Source organism: Aotus nancymaae, unplaced genomic scaffold, assembly GCF_030222135.1.
Source record: "Aotus nancymaae isolate 86718 unplaced genomic scaffold, 86718_ANA_hifiasm-v0.15.2.pri h1tg000036l, whole genome shotgun sequence".
NCBI classification, from domain to species: Eukaryota; Metazoa; Chordata; class Mammalia; order Primates; family Aotidae; genus Aotus; species Aotus nancymaae.
In genome coordinates, this window is record NW_026988450.1 from 80,708,250 (window position 1) to 80,733,853 (window position 25,604).

A 25,604-nucleotide genomic window follows, 5' to 3' on the forward strand; every position below is an offset into this window, starting at 1 on the left:
TAACTCAATAAAAATAGGACTGCCAATGGCATAGAATGTGCCGGAAGGAAGGCTGGGTTGCCCCATGAGGCCAGGAACTACCCTGTGGAGGTGCTTATTGAAGGAAAAATAACAAGAAATAGGCAGTGGAAGGATAAGGCTATAAATATCAGTTACCAGCTGCAGCCACGTGATTAGCTTCAAAACCAGGATCTATAGTAGAGATGGTATTACTTCCTTGCTTTGATACGAATATATATGTGTATAAGCACACATATCCATACATAAAAATCTGTCTAGTTTCTGGAACACTCTTCCCCCAGATATCCTCCTGGTTTACTACCTTACAGCTAGATCTCCCTGGGGAAGAACACTGCTATACTGCCAAAATTTTATTCTATAAATCTTCCCTTTAGCTTTCTGCAAAAAGGCCCACATTTACCAGGGTGACTGTGCACTGAGAGGAAAGAAACACCCAGACATTTCAGGGATTACTGGACATTGGCTCTGAACCAATGGTAATTCCTGGAGACCCAAAACACCACCATGTTCCACAGTTAGAGTGGACCACATATTTATATCCACATTTGAATTTATCTATATACCTAAATTCCCTTCACTTTGTTTCTTTTTTTCCCATTCTAACGTAAGATGTGTTAATCACTGTATATCTCAATATTTAATTCATAGGATGTAAAAATGAAAGCGTGACTCCTTGAGAAAAGAAATAACCATCAGTCACGGATGAAAAAAGTCACATGGAGGACTCTGTGAATCTTTTTTGGGAGAGGAATAATGTCCTTGTCTGCTTGGACTGCCACAAGAAAATATCATAGAATGGGTGCTTAAAACAACAGAAATTTAGTTGTTCCAGTTCTGGAAGCCAGGAATCTGAGACCAAGGTGTCTGCTGATTCTCCTCCTGACTTAGTGCCATGTCCTCAGATGGCTGAGAGAGAGCGCTGTCTGGTGTCTCTTTCTCTTAAGAACACAAATCCCATCATGAGGAACCAACCCTCATGATATTATTTAATCTTAATTATCTCCCAAAGCCCACCTCCAAATACCATCACACTGGGGGTTAGGGCTTCTGCATATGGATTATTATTCAGTCCATAACAGATAGCACAGTTTGGGTTGTTTAAGGGATAATTGTATTAGTTTGGTCAAAAGTATAATTTTGCTTTTATGTGGAAGTTAAATATAGTCCTGACAAATGTATATGGTTTCCAAGTTGGTGGAGGTTCAGTTCTGTTGGATTACGATATGTCAAGCTGGCTAAGGTTGGGAACTGTTTTTCGGAATTTCCTTCCCTATGTGGTTCCAGGGTAGAGTTGACCACACGAGGAACCTGCCTGAGGTTTGGGAAGCAGAACTGAAGAAAGGTGTTATACTCAGTCATCATCATCAGTCACAGTGACGGACAGATGCAGAGGAACCCAGACTGCCTCAGCGGATCCTTGATCTCTACCACTCTGTGTCCATCCCATCTTTCTTACCACAGGCCTGCTGATGAAGGCTGGCTCCAAGTCCACCCACCAGGATCTTGGTCATGGACCAGAGATGTAGTGGATAAATAGAGGCAACATTCTCAGCAGCATGGTAATTTCCATAGACCTCTCCACAAGCTCCCAGCCACAGTCCTACTTCAGCTTCTCAGACTGTGTGCAAGTTCTGAATTGCCTACCTGCACCAATGCTTCTTCCAATTCTCCAAGTCTCCCTTCTAGAGCTTCACTTCCCAGCTCTTCCCACATTTGTGTCCAATTGCATTCCCATAACCAATTCCTCGTTCTCATCATATTTTTCTAACTGATGCATTTTGGTTATCTGCTAAACATTAAGAGAGTCTTCCATTGGAAGCCTGTTTAATAGAGAAAGGCCCTGTCTGAAAAAGCACGCATTACCCTTGATCCCCTCACTCTGATTCTCCTTCACAGCTCTGACCACCACCTGAAATAGTCTGTGTGTATACATTTATCTGCTTTGATACTACTAAATCCCTGATGAACACAGAGGTTGCTAGCACTCAATAGTTGCTCAATAAGGATTTGTTGAATGAATATTTGGGGAAACTGATTTAAATGCTACTATACCATGATCAGTGTAACAGTAATTTTTCCTACAGTATGTGAAATAATGAATTCATAATGTTCTAGATAAAGAACAGGTAAGATATTTAAAAAGTAAAGAAGGAAGTAGAGGAGGTAGAGTAGAATGGGGAGAAAAAAGGTAAAGAAAGAGAATAAGAGGAAAAAAGTAATTGAGAAGGGAGGGGAAGAAGGAGCAGGAAAGAGGAGAGAGGAGAAAGGGAAGAAGGAGAGAGAGAGGAGGCTCTAAATGTAGGGCTGACATTGTACTAAGTGCTTTTCTGCAGTTTATCTTAGACAAACCTGTGAGGCAAGTGTTATTATTCCCAGATTATACATGAAGCCACTAAGGCTCAGAGAATTAAAGGACTTGCTGAAGGTCTTTACAAAGTGAGCCGGAATCCAAATATAGGGTGTCTGATCTGAAAACTCATATTCTTGCCATTATATCGTGCCACCAGAGAAAGCAGACACATCATCAGAAGGAAAATGGAAATGCTGTTGAAAATTGTATTAAAGTATTCCAATTGGATCTGAAATTACAGTTTTAACTTCTAAGCTTGACCAATTTGCTGAAGTACCCATTTAATACTCAGTCCTTTTATCTACGACTTAATCTACAGTTCTGGGATTTATAATCAATGTTTTATGCAATAGTTCTATGATCTTACTAAACATTTTCAATACCAACCCTTTATTATAGGTAAATGATGAGTTATAGCATTTAACCCATCATTATAAAACGTAGAGCGTACATTTTAATCTGAAGCTAGCTGAAGGATATTACTATGCAAAGTAAGAGTTAAAACATTGGAGTAGCAATACTGACAAATAACTGTTTATCCCAGGAATAACATGCATACAGTTTCTACACCAACCAAAGCTGGACTTGGTAAGTCTCAGCCAATGACAACACAACCAGATGTTTCAAATCAGTGGAGGCACTTCAGGGTTGTCTTCAAAGGCTGGGTCTTCCTCACTTGGTATAATTTTGGGTTCAGATCGTCTTCTGGGTGTGCGTTTTTTCTCTTGAACAATGTTAGTCACATCAGGGAATGAGTGCTTGCTAGGGTCTACTTCTAGTTTCTCCATGTGCTTGCTTCTACAACAGCAAAAAAAGGCAAATAGAAACTGATACTACATCATTTAAAATTTCAGATAGATTCAACTCATCCATCCATTTATTCAGCAAATATTGGCAAGTAATATCCCTGGAGCATAAAAATTTTAAAAAAATAAAAGAAAGAATATCCCTAGGGTCAAGAAGCTTAGATTCTTGTAGAATCAAGATTCTGACCTGTAGAGCAGAGAAATGCTAAAATAATAATAATAATAATAATAATAATAATAATAATAATAATAAGGCCACTGGGCTGTGCTAATGCACAGGCAATTGGAGGAGACGTCACCTGTGAAACTCTGCCTCCCTAAGAATTTATATGTGAGAACTAAAATGATACAGCAGGGAAAGCGCTACAGCCAAGATCAATAACTGAATCCTTCCAGGCAGGTCTTATTCCTGAATGCAGCTCATCAGGCTTCTGATTGTCTGACCCTTCTGCTTCAGACAATCTAACCTGTAGGGGTTTGGCTGGAAGGAGCATCTACACGACAAGTTCAAGTGCATAGCAAAGTTCAGCCCCACCAACCTCTCCTCCCACAAGAACCCGCGCCTTCTGCACTCATTCAGTTCTCTCAGCAATAGCAAGAGTGAAACAGAACAAGGGAGCACCTCAGCTGGCCAATGTTCCCAATATCATGGTCAGATAAAAAAACTGTAGATAATCAGGTCTCTGGGTTGCATTTCCCACAACTTTGATTCAGTAAGTCTGGAGTTGGGCCCAGTAACCTGTATTTTTATAAAGTTCCCCCAAATGATTTTAATAATCAGTCAGATTGTTTTGGAATCACTGTACCATTGATTCAAATACTCATTAAACAGATATATGTTAAATATCTATGATATTCCAGGTGCTGTATAGGCACCAGGGAAGCTATGGTCTATGCAAATAGACAACGTTCCTGGTAATATCTAATAGCACAGTGCACTGCTCAAACATAGAATTTATGACTGTCATACACCTGTTTCATTATTTGTCTGTTTTCATACAATATTGACACCTTTGAAACAAAGATTTTGTCTTTTTCATCTTTTATCCTAGGCATATGGCTGTATTGAATAACTATTGTTGAATAAGTGAAAAAATATTATTTTTCTATTGGGGAAATAATGAAATTATATAAGAAATTATCTCTGACCTAAAGAAAATCACAGTCAGTCTAATCCAGGAGCTCTGAACTGATGTCCTCAGACTAAACTCATCCAGTGAACATCCTTTGTCAGGGGAGAAAGGTTCCATTTTCTTTTGAAAGTGTCAACTCTCCATTGTCCTTGCAAGCATTTCCCTTCATTTCTGTAATCTGCCTAGCCCTTGAATGCATTTGAGTTTTTGATCCCTCACACTATTGTGACTAATGCACATGGACCTGCTGAATGAAAAATACAACATATACAAAGAATATAAAATAGTATATTCAGGGCTGAGTATGGTGGCTCACGCCTGTAATCCCAGCACTTTGGAAGGCTGAGGTGGACGGATCACCTGAGGTCAGGAGTTCGAGACCAGCCTGATCAACATAGAGAACCTTGTCTCTACTAAAAATACAAAATTAGCTGGGCATGTTGGCACATGGCTGTAATCTCAGCTACTCGGGAGGCTGAGGCAGGAGAACTGCTTGAACCTAGGAGGCGGAGGTTGCAGTGAGCCAAGATTACACTATTGCACTCCAGCCTGGGCAACAAGAGTGAAACTCTGTCTCAAAGAAATAAAAATAAATAAAATAAAATAGTATCTTCAGAAGCCCAAACAGCATACTATTAACTCCATATGCCATGGGAAGAAGAAATGAAAAGGGGCCTGTGCATCCTCTGAAGGGGTGAAAGAGGTGGGAATCCGAAGATGCCCTGAAAGATGCTAAGGAACGTCGGTGAGCAGTAAAGGAGGAGTCAGCACTCCAGATAAATGAATGGCGCTGGGGTCATGTCCTGAGCACACCTTCCTCTCAGATGCCGTGGTGCCACAGTATTCACAGAACCATCTGCCTTTAAAAGAATAGAGTTTTGTGGCTTCAGCTATGATGCTGCTTATTCTTTTCTGCATAGTCAGTCACCATAAGGTTGGTGGCTGATTGTGCAGAAAACAGTGAACATGGCAGGCCAGTGATGACTGTCTTTAAAAGGTAGGCCTGCAAGGTTGGGCACTGGCTGGTAAACTGTTCCCTACAGCCACATGAAACTTTCCATGACAATAAGGGTAGCTCACTATGCCTAACAATGTGTACAGTCAACTTGGTTTATGCTTTCCTTCTGGGACTGCATAATTTTGACACCTGCTAGGGAGGGGATGCCTACCAGCACCCAACAAAACCCTGAGCAGGTTCAGAGATTCAGTGAGCTTCCCTGATAGACAAGATTTCACATGTGTTGTTACAACTCATTACGGAAGGAATTAAGCATGTCTTGTGTGACTCCACAGGGAGAGGACTCTTAGAAGCTTGCACCTGGCTTTCTCTGGACTTAGCCTTTTGCTGATTTTGCCTCCTGTTCTTTTGCTGCAATAAATCTTAGCCATGAGCGTGACTATATGCTGAGTCCTGTGAGTTCTTCTAATTAATCTCTGAGCCTGGGGTCACCCTGGGGACCCTTGACACACTGCCTTTTGTTGCATCCCATGCTAAGGCTTTACTTGTGTCATCGAATCCTCAGACCCAGTGGGAGGACAAGTGGAATAGTCAGCCAAGGTTCCACAAATAAACATAGGCATAACCAGCTGGAAACTGAATCCAAATATCTGGTATTAACATCACCCATACTGTTCCTCATAGAAAATTATGTACTACACACAGCATAAAGAGGGGTTTTCTATTCTTGACATTGGGATGTAAGCTTACATCCCTCAAAACAAACAATTCTTCAGGTCAGCATGAATATTGAAACCAATTGTGTTATGATACAGTAAACCCACAACCTGTTAGGCCCTCTTTCACCTCATTTATTTCTTGGTAATCAAGAAATGAAGTTCATTACTGAAAGTCAAAAGGCAGTAGAGCATCTAGGGTTGCCTGCAAGATCTTGGCTCCTAACCACTAAGCTGTGTGCCCCTGTGAGTTACTCAGCCACTTTATGCCTCAAAGACCTCATCTTTAAAATAGGAATGATGACAATGAATATAGGGCCGTTGTCAAGATCAAATGAGTTCCTCCATGTAAAGGACATAGAAAAGTGCTAGAAACAGAGCAGGCATTCTGAAGGGGCCAGTCCTATGCAGGAAAAGAGTGGCATCAGTCAGTATGTACTACGATATGGGTATGGTTATGCAAGTCAATATGCTTTTAAGCACACATCTTTTAGGTGCCCAGTGCTATAATCAGTGCTAGGAATTTAAAGAGGGGTAAGACATGGCATGTGCCCATAATCAAATGAGAAGCACACACACATACTTAGCTATTTTGCACCAGTGTGGCAAGGGCTCTGCACATAGGATAAACAAGTCAGGCTGAAGCACACGGAGACAATCATCACCAAGGCCTGGAAAGAATTACAAACAGGATTCATAGAGTAAGGGAACTTGGCACTTGGCATCTGGCACTGGGGGCAGGGTAGGGTGATATTTTCCAAGATTTTGAGGAGGAAGAACATTCCAGAGAGATAACACTGACAAAAGGTAAGAAAACATTTGTTCTGCTTATTCTTAGCCTAATTATCATCAGAGAGTGAGGTACGCAAGGTGTGGATGGGGGGAGAAGTGGGAGTATCTGGCCTGGTCCAGTTAGGGTAGGGCCTGAGTAAGCAAGGGAAGCCTGGATGGATGGGTAAGGTATTCTGTTGAGGAGGCTGCCTGGAAGTGTTTAAAATAAGATGCTAAAAGTCTTTGGCTCTGTGGCAAGTGACATGACTCTTGGGAACTGAGGCACCTCACTCCATCACATTTTTCTTTTCACTTTTAGATACTCAAGCAGTAGGGAGTGTGTTCATTTTTAGAAAAGTTAGAGTCTGATTTTTTTTTTCAAGTAAGGGAACGATGCTTAACAGCCTATTAATTATATTTAGTGTCATGCAAACGTAGTTAGGAAACAGAACACCGACACTACTCCTTGGTACTGCCCTGCTAAGTTTCCAGTTTTTCTTTAATTGCTATTTGTCACAAATAAGATAATTTACCTTCTTTCTCATTGGCTGCTCACAATTCATGTACTTGTTCATTCCACAGTTTACTTACTGAGTACCTACTATGCACCCAGGTTTGTGTGTGTCCTAGAGACTGAAAATGAAAAGCCATCTTCCCATCCTCAACCTCACTCTAAGTAGATAAAACAGTATTATTTTTATTAGCAAAAAGAGATGTTATATAATCATTATTATACTTAAAGCAGCTATATGATGTGTGCCCAAGTGAGACAATTTGACTGACCAAATTGCCCCCATTGTGTTGGTGAACTGAAAGGGGCATGTTGCGTTTTCAAAAGTCTCTCAATATAAGTTGAGCATTTCTAATCTGAAATTCCAAAATCCAAAATGCCTCAAAAATATAAACCTTTTTGAGCACTGACATAATGCTAAAAAAAAATGCTCACTGGAGCATTTCAGATTTTCCAGTTAGGAATGTTCAACTGGTATCATGCGAATATTCCACAATTCAAAAAATTCCAAAATCAAAAAAAATTCTGGTTCCAAGCATTTTGGATAAGGGATACTCAACCTGTATGTTCACAGTTTTACTTGATGTTCACACCATCAACGAGCTCCCCCCATTCCTTCCCCACCTCACTGACGCAGATGTGGCAGAAGAGAGAGGGACAGGGGTCCATTAGAGGCTGAAGCTGAGGGTCATGCTCAGGATTGGGGCAAGCACGGATATTTCACGTATTATGTGGTGATTTTCATAACTTTTTAAGCCTTTTTATTGAGTGCAATACTTGTATAGAAAAGTGCCCAAATCATAAACCTTTCATTAATTGAATGCACCAAGGATTAAGAAGCAGAACACTATCAGCACTCTAGGAGCTCCTACTGTGTCCTTCCAGCCATGATATCCATACTGAAACCACCATCCTGACTACTAACAGCTTAGAATTTACTTTGTAATTTTACAAGCATTCAGGACCCTGGCAGGAGCTGTGCTCCTCGTCAGCATCTATTTCTCATTCTTCTCTGACTTTAGGTAGTGGCAGAAATCCGTTGATCTCAAGGAAGGTGGGATTTCAGCACCAAGGGATGAATCATGAACGATTTCAACCACCAAAGGCAATTCCTCTGCCCATACTATACTGACAAGGAGCAGGGGAGTCTGGTGAGAAGGAAGCCTTTTATCCTGTTCCCTTCTGTATGAGTTTCCTCTTACTGTTTTAGGAAATACTGACAACTTAGTTGCTTAAAACAATGCACGTGTATTATCTCACAGTTCTGTGGGTCAGAAATGGGTCTCATGGGTTAAAAATCAAGGTGTCAGCATGCCTGCACTCCTCCTGGACACTCTGAGAGGCAACTGGTTTTCTTGCCTTTTCTAGCGTCTGAAGCCTGACAGCATTCTGTGGCTTGTGATCTGTCCATCTTCAAGGCCAGGAATAGCCAGTTGAGTCTTTCCCATGCTATATCACTGCGACTCTGACTCTCCTGCCTTCCTCTTTCATTGTAAGGATCCTTGTGATGACTTTGGGCTCAACTGGATAATCCAGGATATTCACTCTATCTTATAGGTAAGCTGATTCCCTCTGCAACCTCGATTCCCCCTTGATATGTAAAGTAACCTATTCCTAGGTTGTTGGTATTAGGACTTGGACATCTTCAGAGGCTACGATTTTGCCTACCAAGCCTTTCTTCTTATGGAGGGTGCTGGTATGACTATTTGAAGCTCCAGAGGTCATCTATGACACTGAAGGAAGGGCCAACAGAATACACAGAGGCTAACCCAGGGTCTTAACTGCTAGCTGCCAACCCACCTAAAAAAGCACCTTCTTCCAGACTAATTGTTATTTGAGGTAATAAAACATTCTACATTTTTAAGTCCATCTTAGGTATTCTATTACTTGTAGCCAAACGTATCTTGATACAAGTCATGCCCAAATGTCATCTATTAGTACATATAGAAACATAGGGAAAGAATGCCAACATCTCCTTGAGAACCAGGAATCCCATAACCTAATGTGAATCTTTACATAGGTAAACCAGACCAGTCATGACTAAGTTTTTATAATTATAGTTATTTAGTATCCATTGTATAAATAATTAATAATGATGTTAGTAACAGTAGCCACTGACATTGACATGGCACTTTTTTTTTTTTTTTGAGATGGAGTCTTGCTCTGTTGCCCAGGCTGGAATGCAGTGATGCAATCTCAGCTCACTGCCACCTCCACTTCTCAGGTTCAAGTGATCTTACCACCTCAGTCACCCAAGTAGCTGGGGCTACAGATACATACCACCATGCCTGGCTAATTTTTGTATTTTTAGTAGAGATGTAATTTTGCCAAAAGTTGGCCAGGCTGGTCTCGAACTCCTGACCTGAGGTGATCCACCTACCTCAGCCTCCCAAAGTGCTGGGATTACAAGTATGAGCCACCATACCTGGCCAGGCACTTTTTAGTTTGAAAATGTATTCCAAAACATATGTAGGAAGTTCAAGGATGTGCGTTACAGGCATTATTAAATAAAGTCCTACTTTTTAATTATTATGTTCTTATTTTAAAGGCATAATTTTAAGTATTATGTTCTTATTTGTCTTTTAAGTAAATATCTAAGTTCATCTATTATAATTATTTTCTCCCTGACTCTGAGGAAGAACAGCCTACCTCATTTCCTGGTATATCTCCTGGGCTATAATTTCTGGATCTCAATAGTAAGCCATGAACTTAGCCCATATATTGTTATCTGTGGCACACCTACTTCAGATGTTGTGAGGAATGAACTAAATCAGAATAGAGGACTTCAATTACTCATGGATTTCTGGAGTAAAAATCAGTGAGCAGCTAAGCTTGGGGCACAGTCATCTCCAAAGTAAACAGGAGAGGGGCTTTTTCTCCTTTGTTTTCCACCTTAATGTCAGAGGCCTCTAGGACAGATGCCTATCACTGGTCTTACCCCCAACCTGACTGTCAGAAACAGAACCTCTAGAATCCAATAAGAATAGCTGGAAGGCAAAATCAATGGATTTATCATCATGGAAGCAAGAAAAAAGAAAATGCCTAAAACCAATCACTAAGTGCAAAACACATCAGAGATTCATTCCTTTTATCAAAAAAACATAAAGAAAGAACTTTTTTTTCTGGTTTTCTAGTAAGCTAGCATATCTGGACCAAAGACTCCCACTTCTCACTGAAAACCTTCTTGAGATCATGAAAGACTCGATATGATCACAAGGAACTACAAGGTTGGAATTCAAGGGAAGTGGGAACTCAGAGAGAAGAACAGAGCCCTGAAGCCACCTTTGCCCTGAGAGTACTTGGGGAGCCCTTGAAGTTGTGCTTTGGTCAGTCTGGCCTTATAGAGTCTGAAGACAGAGGCTTCCACTACAGTGACTATGTTTAAATAACATGCCTGAGCATGCCAGTGGGCAGTCTAATGGGACACACTCTCCATAATAAGGGTGCAGTGCCAAACAGCTTCTCTTGCTTTAAGAGTAAATGCCCACTGCTCACCTCCCCAAGGCACTTTGAGGAAAGCTGCTTCAGTGGGGCAGAGGAAAACTGAGTTGTCACCACAAACTAGAAAGTTTACAGCAGCTGTTGGTTAAAAATCCTCAGTCTTGAATTTAGATGAAAGTGGTTCCAAATTGGCAGTGTTTTTTCTCTGCAGCACATGCCAGTGTTCCCTGGCCAAGTAGCTCCCAGGCCTCTAAGGAACCACCAGACTATTTTCCTAGGCAGTGGGTTGTGAAACAAGTTCCCTGTGCACTGGTTACCAACTTTCCTGAGTCCAGTAAAACAGAACACCCACACACACGACAGGCTACGTGAATCAGATTTATTACTTATAGACAGGCAGCAGAGGACAACAGAAACCATAGGTGCATTGGGAGCTGCACCCCAAGGCTCAGGAAAGCTGCCTGGGAAGCAGATGGAGTCTCTTCTGCACATGCTTCACTTGCACGATAGCAGAGGGACCCCAGGAAGCAGCGCGTCATGGATTGTATACCCCTGGGTCACATGATCACTGGGCTAATGCACTGAAGGACATCTGTTTCCAGAGTGGGGAAGGCAGCTGAAACAGAACTGAGGCTATTTCAGCCAGCTCCCTCTTATCTCAAGATGTTGTATTCCCAGAACATTCCACAGTTATTCTTGTGAACTCCAAGTAAGAAAGTGGGGGAAACGGGTTGGTCTAAGGTCACTCAGAAAACTGTTCTATATGCAGTAGCTCACAGTAAAAAATAAACAACTAGGCCAGATGTAGTGGCTCAGGCCTGTAACCTCCACACTTTGGGAGGCTGAGGGGGGTGGATTACTTGAGACCACAAGTTCGAGACCAGCCTAGCCAACATGGTAAAACCCTGTCTCTACTAAAAATACAAAAAAAATTAGCTGGGCATGGTGGCAAGTGCTTGTAGTCCCAGCTACTCAGGAGGCTGAGGCACGAGAATTGCTTGAACCCAGAGGGAGAGGTTGCAGTGAGTCAAGTTCATGCCACTGCATTCCAGCCTGGGTGACAAAGGCGAAACTCTGTCTCAAAAAAAACCAAATAAACGAACAAAAAAACATCAACTATTCAAGGAAAAAAAAAAGCACTTTTCATGAGAACCAACAGAATTAACAGGAATAGAAGAAATAGAAACACAAAAACTTCAGATATTGGAATATGAAAATATGAACTATAAAACCACTACAGTCACTATGTTTAAATAACATATCTCAGACTTTCTAGTAAAAGACGGAAAGCTTCCTTCTGGACTTAGCAAAACAACGAAGATGCTGCCATCACTCCTCTATTCAACACTATCTGGAGCCTTTGCCTGTGCAGTGAAGCATGAAGAGGAAATAAAAGAGATAAGGATCAGTTGGAAAGCAAGCAAGTAAGCTATCATTCTTTGCAGGCATATAGAAAATCTAAAAGAACCCACAGATTAATTAATAAAATTATAAGTGAGGTTAGTAAAGTTGCTGGGTACAAAATCAAACATAAAAGTGGATTACATAGTGGTGATGGTCCCATGATATTGTGAATATACTAAATGCCACTGAATTGTACACTGTTAAATGATTACAATGGTCAATTTGAGGTAATGTGTATTTTACCACAATGAAAAAGTAAATTGCAATCTATATACCAGGGACAGAGAAAAAATAAATAATACATTTATGATAGCATCAAAATATCACACACCTAAAAATTAACACATGGGTATGCTTATGGAAAAGTTACAAAGAGATATCAAATAAGATCAAAGAAAAGACAGAGATACTAATACTATAAGAATTGTTCTCCCTAACTTGATCTAGATGGCCAGTACAATTCAAAGAAAATCCCAATACACACCTGTGTGTGTGTTTAACTCGCCCAGTTGATTCTGAAATATATATGTAAGTGCAAATGGATAAAATAGCCAACTCACTCTTCAAGAAGAAAAAGGTGAGAGGACATTTCCTACCACTTATAAAGCTCATTATAAGACTATGGAAATTAAGTAAGTAGAGCAGAATAGAGACAAACCCATATAGACGTGGACACCTGGTCTGTGACAGAAGTGGCCTTGGTGACTAATGTAGACAGGATAATCATTTCAATAAGAGACACAGGGACAGCAGGGTGCCCGCACTGGGAAAAATTAAAGTTCATACTTTAAACAAAACTAATTCCTGATGGATTAGATGTTTCATCAAATTATATCTAAATGTGAAAGGCAGAAGTATAAAGCCTTAGAAAATATAGGGCTACCTTTATGACCTCAGGGCAGGTTAGAATTTCTAGAACAGAACAAAAATAAAACAATTAATCACAGAAAAGTTTAACAATTTTGATTATTTTAAAATCAAGATCTTCGTTTATTAAAAGATACCAGGAAGAGATTAAGAAGGCAAGCCTGAGGTTTTCTAACTGGTTCTACCACTTACCGACTTTGAGATCTTGGGCAAATGCTGCCTCTCAATCTCGGTAAATTAGAAATAATGTATTTACCTGCCGGGTTATTCTTGAATATGAAAGATAATACATAGCATCATGTAGCAGAGTCACCACTCAATAAATCGCTTCATTTGGAGGAATCTGTGCATCTTCCTTCATTCTGTAGTGTTACGGGACTACAAGAGGTCACTGATTGTTACCCTCCGGTCCTGATGAATAAAACCCTACCCCAGTTGCTCTTCCCTCTCCATTTACTTTCTCCCCAGCATGAGAAACAAACCACTCTGCCAAGAGAGGGTCAAGGGCCCCTTGTGGCCCTCCCAGTGGCCGGCTGCATCTACAGTCCTTTGCCTAAAACCAACAATCCTGCCTGACCTCAGTTCCCGGGGCAGCTGCTTGGTTAATGGGGTTGCCCAGCCTGAGGCTGAGATAACATGCACAATGGAGTCTGCCGGTGATTAAGAGCACCACAAACTACCTTCATACAGGCATTTTATATGTGATTGTGGGGTGATCGTTTCTCAGCAATCAAAAAGAAAAAGAAAGGCTTTGCAAAAATACCACAGAAGGGACTATTACGACGAATCACGCTAAGACATCTTTAATCCTCAAGTGTAATCACAGTAATGATAGTTTTCCTGGGGTCTGAAAACCAGCTCTGAACTGTTTGCAATGATTTGGCTTTCCATTGCTGATTCCTCACAAATTAGATTCAGACTCTTTCCATGTGTTGATGCTGCTGGGGGTTAATTATGGCTGTGAATATTCATAATAGTTATAATACCCGTGAATCTTGTATGTGCAATGGAAATCACTGAGCTGGGAAATAGAGTGGATTTCCAAGGTTAAAAACAGCAACCCACTTTTCAGTAGGAATTCAATTGCATACCTGTTGTTCAAACAAACCTCATGTTTAAAAATCTCTACAAAACTTCACCAGTTGTCTTTGAATATACTAATGCCTGACTGCTTTATTATGCAACACATAAATATAGCTCTTGTTCAGGTATTTTTATGGTGGTAATTCTAGCATATACATTTGTATCACAAAGATAGCTTGCTTTACTTCAAAATAGATTTTACCATCTGGATGATAAGAGTCTGAAAATCATAAGAAGCAGGACAGTTGGAAGAACTGGGATCTCATTCTAGAGAAGAACAGAAGAAGGGGAGAGCTTTGCGCAAATTACTTTAAGGGATGTCACTGCTTAAGGGAGACTGACTTGGTTCTGAGGGTCTCCAGGAAGCAGAGCCTGGACCTTCACTTAGGAATCAAAGAGAGACAGAGAGAGGCTGTCTAACAGTAGAGGATACCGGGAATGAAATGAATACTCTCTTGAGAGGGTAAGGGTCCTGTTGGGAAAGGAATTTAAGCAAAGGCCAGAAAATGACCAACAGTCAAGAGATTGACAGGAGGGGCCCTTGTACCCCTGGGAGTTGAGGAGTCTGTGGAGTGACACACAGATCATAAAAGGGAGACAGTGACAGCAACGCTACCAGTAGGGTTGTCCCAGCATGTCACGGCTACATGGCCTTCAGTATATTCTACATTTCTCCCTCCCTCAGTTTCCCTAACTGTAAACTGGGCATAAAAATTAGGAGAATTCAATGTGTTAATATGAATAAAGCACACAGAATAGCACCTGACATGAAGCAAGCACTTGGTAAATGTTAGCCCGTCACTGGTGCAGACATTACTGGTTGAGGCATATTATGACAAGACATTGGGACCTGTATACACACAGATCTGTATTTTAGGAATCAGGAGTCCTACAAAGCAAGAGTCTATGGTTTGGGAAACAAAACGTTAACATTCATGGTATGAATCATCTCAAAACTTTAAATAATTGTATAATTTTGGAAGCTGCATTCCAACCAACAAATGAAAATGAAGAGAACAATACAATACAGCTAAGGACAGACTGGGAGGGTAGTACCTTGCATTTGTTTGTTCTCTGCTCCTGTCCGAGGTAGTTTTCATAGATTTGAATGCTCGCTGACCACCTGTGATTACTTCTCCTACCTAAAACAAAAATGAAACACACACCAAGTAGTGCATTACTCCTTCATGTACCTTTAAAAATATACATATATGCATTTTAAAAGATACTAAAGCATTTTAATTTTTTCTCTACATATTCCATGAAAGACTCAAACTTGAAGCCCCTATATGCAGTGTAGAGAAGGTTACGTCATGAATTGCGTCTTTCATAACCGTCTTGCAAAGCCACAAGCTATGTACATCTGCTAAAGGCCAAGCAGGAAATATGGTGAATTAATGTATTTAACAAATATTATCTAAGAGACAACAACATGCCAGACACTTTTTTGGGGTGTTTGGGATACAGATGTGACAGAAACACCACCTTTGAGGTGCTCCTAGTGAAAAGCGGAAAGCACTCTGAGTTGGGAGCTTGAATCCTCATTCTCCCAGCTCACTGGGCCCCGGTTTCTTCCTCTGTAAAATGAAGACATCGGTTTATAATCTCAAAGGTCCCTTTTTGGTCTAAAAAATCCTATAATTCTACTGTATTTTTAAACTAAATAAGCTCACTGCTAAGCATGTTGAAGTCTCAATAAAGAAAACAATTCCATTCAACAAACATACTGCAAAATTACTCAGATCCAGCACCTTTTCTCAAGAAACCCCTAAGATATCAAAGAGGGGAAGGAAAAGAGAACCTGCTGCTACTTGTCAGACCCCAACTACCTGCTAGGCACACACCTGTCAATACCAACACTGTTTTACTTAATCTCCCACCCCTCAATATTCCTGAGAGGGAGGAATTGCTAGTAGGAAGAGAGAAGTTTAAAAACTCTCTTCTTACGCTGCCTGCGTCCAGTGACCACTATGGGGTCTGCTCTTTGTTTTCAAGGAGTAGAGTGACCTGCAGTGGGTGTCCATTCCCCTCTCTGCCCTCACCTTTGGCAGAGGAATGACTCGTTCACTGGCAACATCTGTCTGATGGGCAAGGTCATTGATTTCAAGGGTGAGGGCTATCTGCCTCTTCTCTGTTCTGCCTGAGACTTGGTATGCTGCACAGCTGTGATCCAGGTTCATGCAACCGATTAAAGACTAGGCTTGGATTTGGAGGGTCTGTCATCATCCACCTCCCATCTACTGACTCAGGCACGTATCTTCACTTACAGTGTATATTTGGGAAGGGCATTGGGAGCCCCACTTTAGCCTCAACAATAAGCCACACTCTCCTATCCAAGCTTTACTAGACTGAAGTGTTGGGCATTTCATCATATTAATACATGGAGTAATTTGTTTCTTATTTGAGATTCTTGGTTATATGCTCCAATAAACCCCCAAAGCCTAGCCCACTGTTTATCACGTGTATACTTCAATAAATAAATGACTAAACCAATGAAGAAATGAATCCTAGTCTGAGAGACTGCAGCATCAAACTCGGGGAGGTGAGGACTCTGATGGATGTCCACTCCTAGATGGCAGTCCTTCTCCTGTGTCAACATCACGGAGTGGCGCAAGACCAGTTTTTCACGTGGTGCAGTTGTATAATTTTCTTTTTTTTTTTTTTTTTTTGAGACGGAGTTTCGCTCTTGTTACCCAGGCTGGAGTGCAATGGCGCGATCTCGGCTCACCGCAACCTCCGCCTCCTGGGTTCAGGCAATTCTCCTGCCTCAGCCTCCTGAGTAGCTGGGATTACAGGCACGCGCCACCATGCCCAGCTAATTTTTTGTATTTTTAGTAGAGATGGGGTTTCACCATGTTGACCAGGATGGTCTCGATCTCTTGACCTCGTGATCCACCCACCTCGGCCTCCCAAAGTGCTGGGATTACAGGCTTGAGCCACCGCGCCCGGCCATAATTTTCAATTATATGTTGTAAAAATGCAACACGTGTATCTATGTGTGATGTAGTGCAGTTCCCTTTCACTGGAGACCATGAATATAAGAAGCATATCTTCCACTTCCCATGGGTCTCATGGGAGGGCCTATGAGTGATGTGGAAAGATCTTCAGCTCCACCCTTTCAAGATATGCTCTGAACACTAGACTGGAGCAAAATAATAACCCAAACATCACAAGTGGTCGATGTGATGGTAAGACTTTTGCTGAAGCTCCAGAAGAAAAAAATAACGAATGCTACTAAAGACATTAAATTCCAAGGCTGAAAGGATTTGTTCAGAAATGTTTCAAAAGAGATGCAGTCTGCATTACAAAAACTCATAGAAGATTGCTACAGAAGAATTGGCAACTAAAGCTACCAAAATAATGTTTAGTGAATAATTAAAGAAGGTGACTCATGGAAAGGTTTGCCCAATGGAGCAGGTTTGTATTATCAAACACAGTTTATTTTGGAGTAGGCTAAGTCTAAAATGTTGTATTTGCTATGTTTTAAAATAAATTTAATGTCATAATTTTATTGCTTTTGATTAATTTTTGCTGACCAGTGTTGTGTTTGTGGATGTTACTGTGGCAGGGAATCAATGTCCATACGGTTTAAATAGAATGTCCAACTGGTTTTCTTCTTTTTCTTTAACTGAATGAGTGGGATGAATCTAAGTATTTCCTCATATCCCGGCCTTCCCTTAAGGAAATGAAAACACTTTTCAGTTGCTATTAATCCCAGTTATAGTTAACCGAATCAGATTCATGCCAAGTATAAATTTAAAAAATAAAATTAAGAAGATGTTTCTTAATGGTTTATGGAGACTAAAAAGAGAATGTCCTTAGATTTAGAGAAGGAGAGAGGGAATAGGGGGAAGGGGCCTCTTCGTGGAAGTATCCCAGGGAGGCAGCAAGACCTCCAAGAGATGTGGCTGTGTAATACTCGTGCTGTCCAGCAAAATGTTCTGCAATTCTGTTTTTCAATATTTCCTAATATCTCAATATTTCTGGTGGAAAGGCTCTGTGCTATCTGACACAATAGCTACCAGCTACGTGTGGCTACTAAGCACTTGAAATGTGGTTAGTGTAACTTAGAAACTCAAGTTTTGATTTTATTAAATTTTAATTAATTTAAATTTATGTTTATTTAGCAAGAGAGATAGGAACATAACCACAGTCAGCCTCAAACCCAGGTGTGTTGGTCATGTGATGGGCTACCAGGATTCTTCTTCAGGTGTGAAGGACCTTGTCCATATCAACTACCCATAATTCATCTGTGGTCTAGACCACATAGTCTTTTCAGTTCTGGAACTCTCTGCTCCTTCCTTACCATGCCTGGGACCTGGAACTCTCATGTGAGTGTGAGCACTCAGGGGTCTACAATCTAGTCTCTCTGATCAATGTGAGGTCTAGAGGATCCTCTGTGCCTGATTTGGCTAACTGAACAGACTCAGGTCAGCCAGAGAGCTCACTGAGATGTTGCCTGAGACCTTTGCTGGGCCTGCATCACAGCTTATCTTCCTTTTCCCACTCCTGGCTCCTTCCCTCCTTTTCCAGGTGTTGACCTCCATGGCACTTCTTAATACATATTTTGCATGCTCATCTGCATTTCAGAATCTGCTTCCCAAGGAGCAGTGGTACCTTAGCACCTTTTAAATTTCTTAATATTTTAATTTCTTTAAATGAGGTCAATGTTAGTTAAAATTCATTAAAATATCAGCTTAAAAAAGAAAGCTCTTGAACCCAAAGTACAAGTTTTGTATAGCTTTACATTGCAATATGTGCACCAATGAGAATGGGAGCATATGCATAATTAGAGTCTTAAAACACCCCATTTCTAACACTGTTATTTGTCACATAATAAGCACAAAGACTGTGTTTATGGAAATGCAAATAGAATCACAAATTTGGAACTTTTATTCACAGGGAATTTGCTGTGCACCAGAATCTAAATGTGTTTCTTATTTTTAAAAGGTATTTTCAACTCATTTAGTTTCAAAGATTGTTTTAAGTTTAAAAGTTAGAAGGAATTAAGGAATCAGCTGTAAGTAAAATATTAACACCAAAATTCATAATAACACTGAAATTCATCTTAATGCCAACATTCATAACACTGAAATTCATCTTAACACAAGCATAACACTGAAATTCATTTAAATGCCAACATTTATATTCATAGTAGGTTACCTTTTCTGATAAGATCTAATTTGCCCAAGCTGAGGACTAGAGGTTCAGAATTCCAAGGTTTTGGAATCCTAACATTTGGTTTCCCGCTGTACCTGCAGTCCCGGTACTTCCTCCAGGAAGCAATGCTCATTAACATCAAAGATCGTCTTATTCATTTGTGCTAAATGTGTTTAGGAATGACTAATGGAAAAGTTGTAAGGGCCAAAATATGTTTAGTAAATTAGATAATGTGAGACTAACGGCTTCCTGAATCCACAGAGAGAAATGTAATCAACTACTTGAAAATTCAATTGTGGGATAGGCATAAAGGAACAAATTAACATTTTAATAATGTTACATTATTTTAACTCTCATAGAGTCATTAATTGGAAGTTGGGAGTGAACATGGAGGTAGTAATAGAGTTCATTTTTCTACAGAATACAAAAGTCCATTCTGAGGCTTTTCTGATGCATGACTTTCCAACTTTTGCTTAAATAGTACCCTCATTTGAAGTTTCATTACCACCTGAGGCAGCACCTGAATTGAGACGATCTATATCAACTATAAAAGTTACTAATACCAAGAAACACAGACTATGTAAGCTATGTAAAAATACAGTAAACTGATGCAAAGAAGCTACTTAGTTCTGAATCCTTATACTGTGGGTTGAACCATAAAAATTGCCAATATGTTTGACCCATAAAAAATGATTTTTTTGTGATTCAACTTAATGTTTAAGTGAATTTAAATAAAAATGAGCAAACACGAACTCCATTTCAGGTGAAGACATGCTACTTGTAAATTAAGAGGGAAAAACAAATAAAATGAATATAATCAGAAATACTTGTTAAGAAACAAAACATAATCAACTTTAACTTTTTCCTGTGAGTTTAGCCTGGCTTCTTAAATAAAAGTATACATGAAAATCACAATAAATTTATATTTCTCTTGAAGATTTCACTTTCTCCAAGTTTCAACTATTACCTCCATTAAATCTGCTCCAAGAAATATTTACTGAATATCTGTTATATGCCAAGCATAGGAGTGAGAGGTAGACATTGAGATAGATTAAAAAGTATTCCTGATCATCTTATGAGAGAGAAAGATATATAAACAGTTAAAATACATTGAAAAAAGTACAATTGCTAGATATATGCATAGACTGCTATGGAAGACCAAGGGAGGGAGCTGTGCTGAAAAGGATAGAGAGCAGAAATCATATAAGGTATTTTAATCCATTCTCACATTGCTATAAAGGAATACCTAAGACTGGGTAATTTACAAAGAAAAGAGATTTAACTGGCTCATGGCTCTGCAGGCTGTATAGAAAGCACGACAGCATCAGCTTCTGGGAAGGCCTTAAGAAACTTACAATCATGGTAGAAGGTGAAAGGGAAGCAGGCATGTCTCATATGGCAGGAGTAGGAACAAGAGAGAGAGAAAGGAGGTACCACCCACTTTTAGACAACCAGATCTCATGAGAATTCTACCACAAAGCACTCGGGGGATGGTGCTAAACTATGAGAAACCATCCCCATGATCCAACCATCTCCCACCAGGCCCCACCTCCAGCACTGGGGATGACATTTCAACATAAGATTTGGGTGGGGACACAGATCCAAACCCACCCTGTTGGGAGGCTGTCTAAATCTGCCTAATGGCCATCAGAGGGCTTATTGGGGGAGGTGCGGTTTGATATGAATTTTAAAGGATAAGCAGGAATTTTCCAGAAGATGTAGGTCATGTAGTGGATGAGGAATATTCCAGAGAGAGAAACAAAGCATGAGCAGAGACAGGGAAGTAAATGACCACACAAACTGGCATGAAATGTGAAGTAGACTGTACCTGAAGAACACAGGAGAGATTTGGGAGAATTTATTTCATGGCACTTGGACTTTGCACAAGCAGTGATGAGAACTTTGCAGTGCTTTCTTCCCCAGTCACACAGTTACTCACCTCAGCTCAAGAGTAGTATTTTACGCACGTCCTTATTTTCCTTAGACAAGGTGTGTGATGGTAACAAAAATACTAACTCCAGTGGAGTGATAGCTTTTGAAAAGTATCTTTCTCCCTTGCCTAGCTAGATAAAAATACTTTCCTTTCTCTTTAGACTATTTTAGTCAAATTTTCTGTTCCTGCACCCAACTTCACTCTGAAAATACTCATGACACACAATCCTGTTGGGAAACTGTCGAAATGTGTATAACAGCCATCATAAAGATTCTATGAATCCACACATTTGAATCACTGGCTAATTGTGCTGTTCTGTTGGGCTTTAGTTTGCCTACAGACCACCGACACGTATGTATTTCTCTAGCAGACCACTGTCTCACAGGAGGTGGGTCTTGGATTCTGCATTCAAGATCATTTAGCACTCACATATCCTCTTAAATGGGATCACTTGCATGAAATACAATCCATTATCCACAATTGCCCCAAAGTGGAAGGTCATGAAAGTTAAGGGGATAGTTTCTTAACATGAATTGAACATTAAAAAATGATTGTTACACTCTTCAGTACAGACTTTTCCAGTATTTTCATGTGGGTGTGAAATGGTGTCTTAATGTATAGTACAGGTACTGGGTCTGTTTGTCTTCATATCCATCGCTTGCCCTGTCTTTGCTCTGCTCTGTAAATCACAGGGAGACAGAACGCGGGTAGCTTCACTATCCAGCCTTCCATGTCAGCTGGCTCTCACCTGGGCCTGGCCAATGGGAGACAATGCAGGGAAGCTGGAGGGCTGAGAACTCTACATGCTTTCACAACTGCTGTCTGCTTCAGCAACTTCTCCAGCAGTGGTAGAGTCTACTCCATGGCTTCAGGCCTTGCCCAAGAGGGCTCTGCAGTTCTGGGTTCTTCCAGGTGACCTTTCCAGGTAACCTTGGTGTTTGCTTTCTGCCAATACCAACTTCTCCCTCTGTCCCAGGAGTGGTGGTAACTTTCTGATGGTACACATTTTTTCCTTTCTTTGGCTTCTCAAATCTCCTATTACCTATGTAATATGTTTCCAAAATTACTCCTAAACAATAAATTTCTTTATAAATCCTGTATTGTATACATTTAAATACTCAGGTATTTCCTGATTTTTCATTAGACCCTTTCTTATTTATGTTATGTTTTTCAAACCTTGGGGTGCTCATTAAAACAAGAGTCCCACATCTTCTAGTTAGAATCTGCAGATAGCAGCCTGGGAATCTAGTTTTTAACAAGCTCTCTCCAGGTAATTCTTAGATTAGGTGAGTTTTGTAAATAGTCCTGGCTGATACTGTAGCTTCCAGGCTTTTCTGAATGCAATTTATACAACCTACATTTACAAGATGCCTATAGTTCCCTAGAAATTGTTTTAGGAGCTGGGATGCTATGGATGAACCAGAAAAACATGGTTACTGCATTGATGAAATATTTTACATTGCCATTCAAAATTACATACCTTGATCTACAGATGAGCAACAATAAGTATAATACTACCTTTTCTGTGTGCACTATCATCTAATGGACTGGTTTTAAATAGAATGTTTCCAATTTCTTATATCATGTTGTCTACACATGTACATAAATTGTATAATATACCTAAGTATTTTGTTAGAAGGGAATCCAAATTTAGAATTATTAAGTCACAATGTATATTTTAAGGCATGATATGTGTCAACAATTTTGTTCCCAAAAAGATTAAATCATTTCTCTAGCAGTTTATGAAAGTACTCATTCATTGAACCTTCATTAGCATTGAATTTAAAACCTTTTTTTATAGGAATTTGGCAAGAGTGGTTGCTTCTAGAAAGAAGAACTAGATGATTGAGGAAGAGAGAGGAAAGAAAGACTTGCTTTGTACAGTAAGTTATTTAATACTTTCGAATTCTGTCCTGTAAATATATATTATTTAAAAATAAATAAGCAGTAAAAATTTTCAAATGTTTGATAAGATGAAAAAATATGATATTTTATTATAATATATAATGGAAATTTCTCGTATCTCTTGTGTTTCTTTTGTAACTGTCATTTCCTGCCTTCCTATTAGAGCTTTAATTGTTTTCTGAAATACTTTTATGAATTTATACATATTATCCTTCTTTGGTCTTTTGTTTTCTGGCAATGGGACATACCAGCATTAAAAGAAAAATTGTATCCTAACTTGTTTATTTTACCTCACTGAAATGTAAATTCCATGAGGACAGGAAGTTCTCTGCAGGGCGCGTGGTTGGCCCTCGACAGTTATTTGTTGAATAAATAAATAAATAGATGAAATGCAAGTGAACAAAAAGTATTTACTGAATGGTAGCTTTTGACATAGAGCTCTTACATTGTAAATAATTAATTATTTAATTATTGTAAATAGTAAATAATTAAAACTATTGCTTTGCCTTGGTGATTTTTACCATTATTTTATGTTTAGAAACTCCTCTTCTTTAAAGAATGGAAGTAGATATTTATCTTTATTTATTTTCTGAATGCTTTTAAAACGATACTCAGTTCTCTAATCCATGTGAAATTTATTTTGGTGTCTGGTGTATTTCATGAACTAATGTTTTCCAAGTAGTCAATATCACCCAAATTTATTATAAAATATACATGTATTTATTCACTCAATTTCAATCAATAGGTGTTTTTTTTTTTTGAGTACTTACAATGTGCCACTGAACTAGACATAGTTCTTATTTCAGTGAGCTTATGGTTTAGTAGAAGAGAAAACAAGTAAGCACACATTTTTAGGGCAGTGTGATCAATACTGGCACAGAGAATAAACACAGGGTGCTGTAGGAGCATGGTGGACAGACACCTCCCAGCTTTGGGGGCTCAGGGAAGTTTCCCAAAGGAGCATTATCTGAGCTAGAAAGGAAGTATCCAGTTGAAAGGAGGAAAAGGGCCTCTCACAGAGAGGGAAAACTTGCACAAAGGTGAGAGAGAAAAGAAGTTCCTGGAACTGGAAGTTGTTCCATATTCCTAGTGCGTAGCCTTTAGAAGGTGAGACAGTAGGTGCTGAGGTTGTGGGTGTAAGCAGGGTCCACAGCATGCAGGAACTGTAGGCTCTCTTAGGAGTTAGGACTTTATTCTAAAGATGAGAGGGACCCTACTAGGCTTTATAAAAGAAGCAACTGGCACCATAAAGTCTGCATTTTTGGAAGGTTTCTGGAAAGCGAAGTATGTATGTATGTATGTATGTATGTATTTTTTAAGACGGAGTTTTGCTCTCGTTACCTAGGCTGGAGTGCAATGGTGCGATCTTGGCTCACTGCAACCTCCACCTCCTGGGTTCAAGCAATTCTCCTGCCTCAGCCTCCCGAGTAGATGGGATTACAGGCATGTACCAACATGCCCAGATAATCTTTGTATTTTAAGTAAAGACAGGGTTTCTCCATATTGGTCAGGTTGGTCTCGAACTCCCAATCTCAGGTGATCTGCCCACCTTGGCCTCCCAAAGTGTGGGGATTACAGGCGTGAGCCACTGTCCGGCCAAGGAAGTCTATTTATAATAGCATTGTAGTAGTAAGGTAAGAGATGACTGTTACCTCTCCCAACACAGACAGTGGCAATAAAGAGAAAGAATGAATTTGAGGTATGAAGGAGGCAAAATCTAGCAGCCTTGAATGTGAAGAGTGAAGATAGAGGGAGATGACAAAAATGATTTCAAGTGAGCAGAGGATGGTAACATTCAGTAAGAAAAGGGATTTAGGAGGTGTAGTAAGTTTGGAAGGGAAATAGAGTTCAGATTTTAACTGAAAATCCTGGAGATACATATTTAAAAGTCTGTCATATTTAGGAAGTAACTGAAGCCAATTCAATGGATAAGATCAATCAGGAGAGGGTAAGAGTGAGGAGAGTTATATAAGAAACACAAAGGAAGCTGAACATTCAAGGAATGAGCAAAGGAAGATGTACTTACAAAAGAGTCTGCAAAAGAATGGACAGAGAAGTAGATAATGAAAAGGAGTACATGATTATATAAAACTATGAAAAGAACATGATTAAAAGGAAGATGAGAATCCAACAGTGTCTCACACAATGGAGAAATCGAATAAAGTAAGTGTTACAAATTTTCTATTGAGCTTAGTTAAAAAAAAATTGTTCAATATGATAGAAGTTTTTGACAGGTAAAAATAATAAACTTCAAAGAATACGCACACACATACACACACACACACACACACACACACACACACACACACACACAGACATACATGTAATGCCCAATGACTTTTACATTGAAAATGAAAAATAGCTGTTGAGAGACAAATTTTAGAACACCCATGGAGAGAAACCTCATGACCGTACATTGACAAACTTAATAATATTAAGATGTCAAACCTTCCCAGATTGACCTACAGATTCACTAAAATCCTAATTAGCATCCCAACAAGGTTTTTGTATGAAAGTTGATAAGTTTATTTCTAAATTTATATAA

The 25,604-nt window shown here is 39.7% G+C and overlaps 1 protein-coding gene across 2 annotated transcripts in view; it reads right to left on the reverse strand.

The window, feature by feature from the left end:
• Positions 1–2,563: 2,563 nt before the first annotated feature.
• DNAAF11 (dynein axonemal assembly factor 11) overlaps positions 2,564–25,604 on the reverse strand; it is a 92,987-nt gene continuing 69,946 nt past the window's right edge. For both annotated transcript variants that reach the window (XM_064384602.1, XM_064384603.1), the window contains exons 11-12: positions 15,118–15,199; positions 2,564–3,169 (exon numbers count right to left, since the gene is read on the reverse strand). In XM_064384602.1, the coding sequence (XP_064240672.1) occupies positions 2,995–3,169; positions 15,118–15,199 (257 nt within the window). In that variant the 3' untranslated portion in view covers positions 2,564–2,994. The remainder of the gene's footprint in view (positions 3,170–15,117; positions 15,200–25,604) is intronic.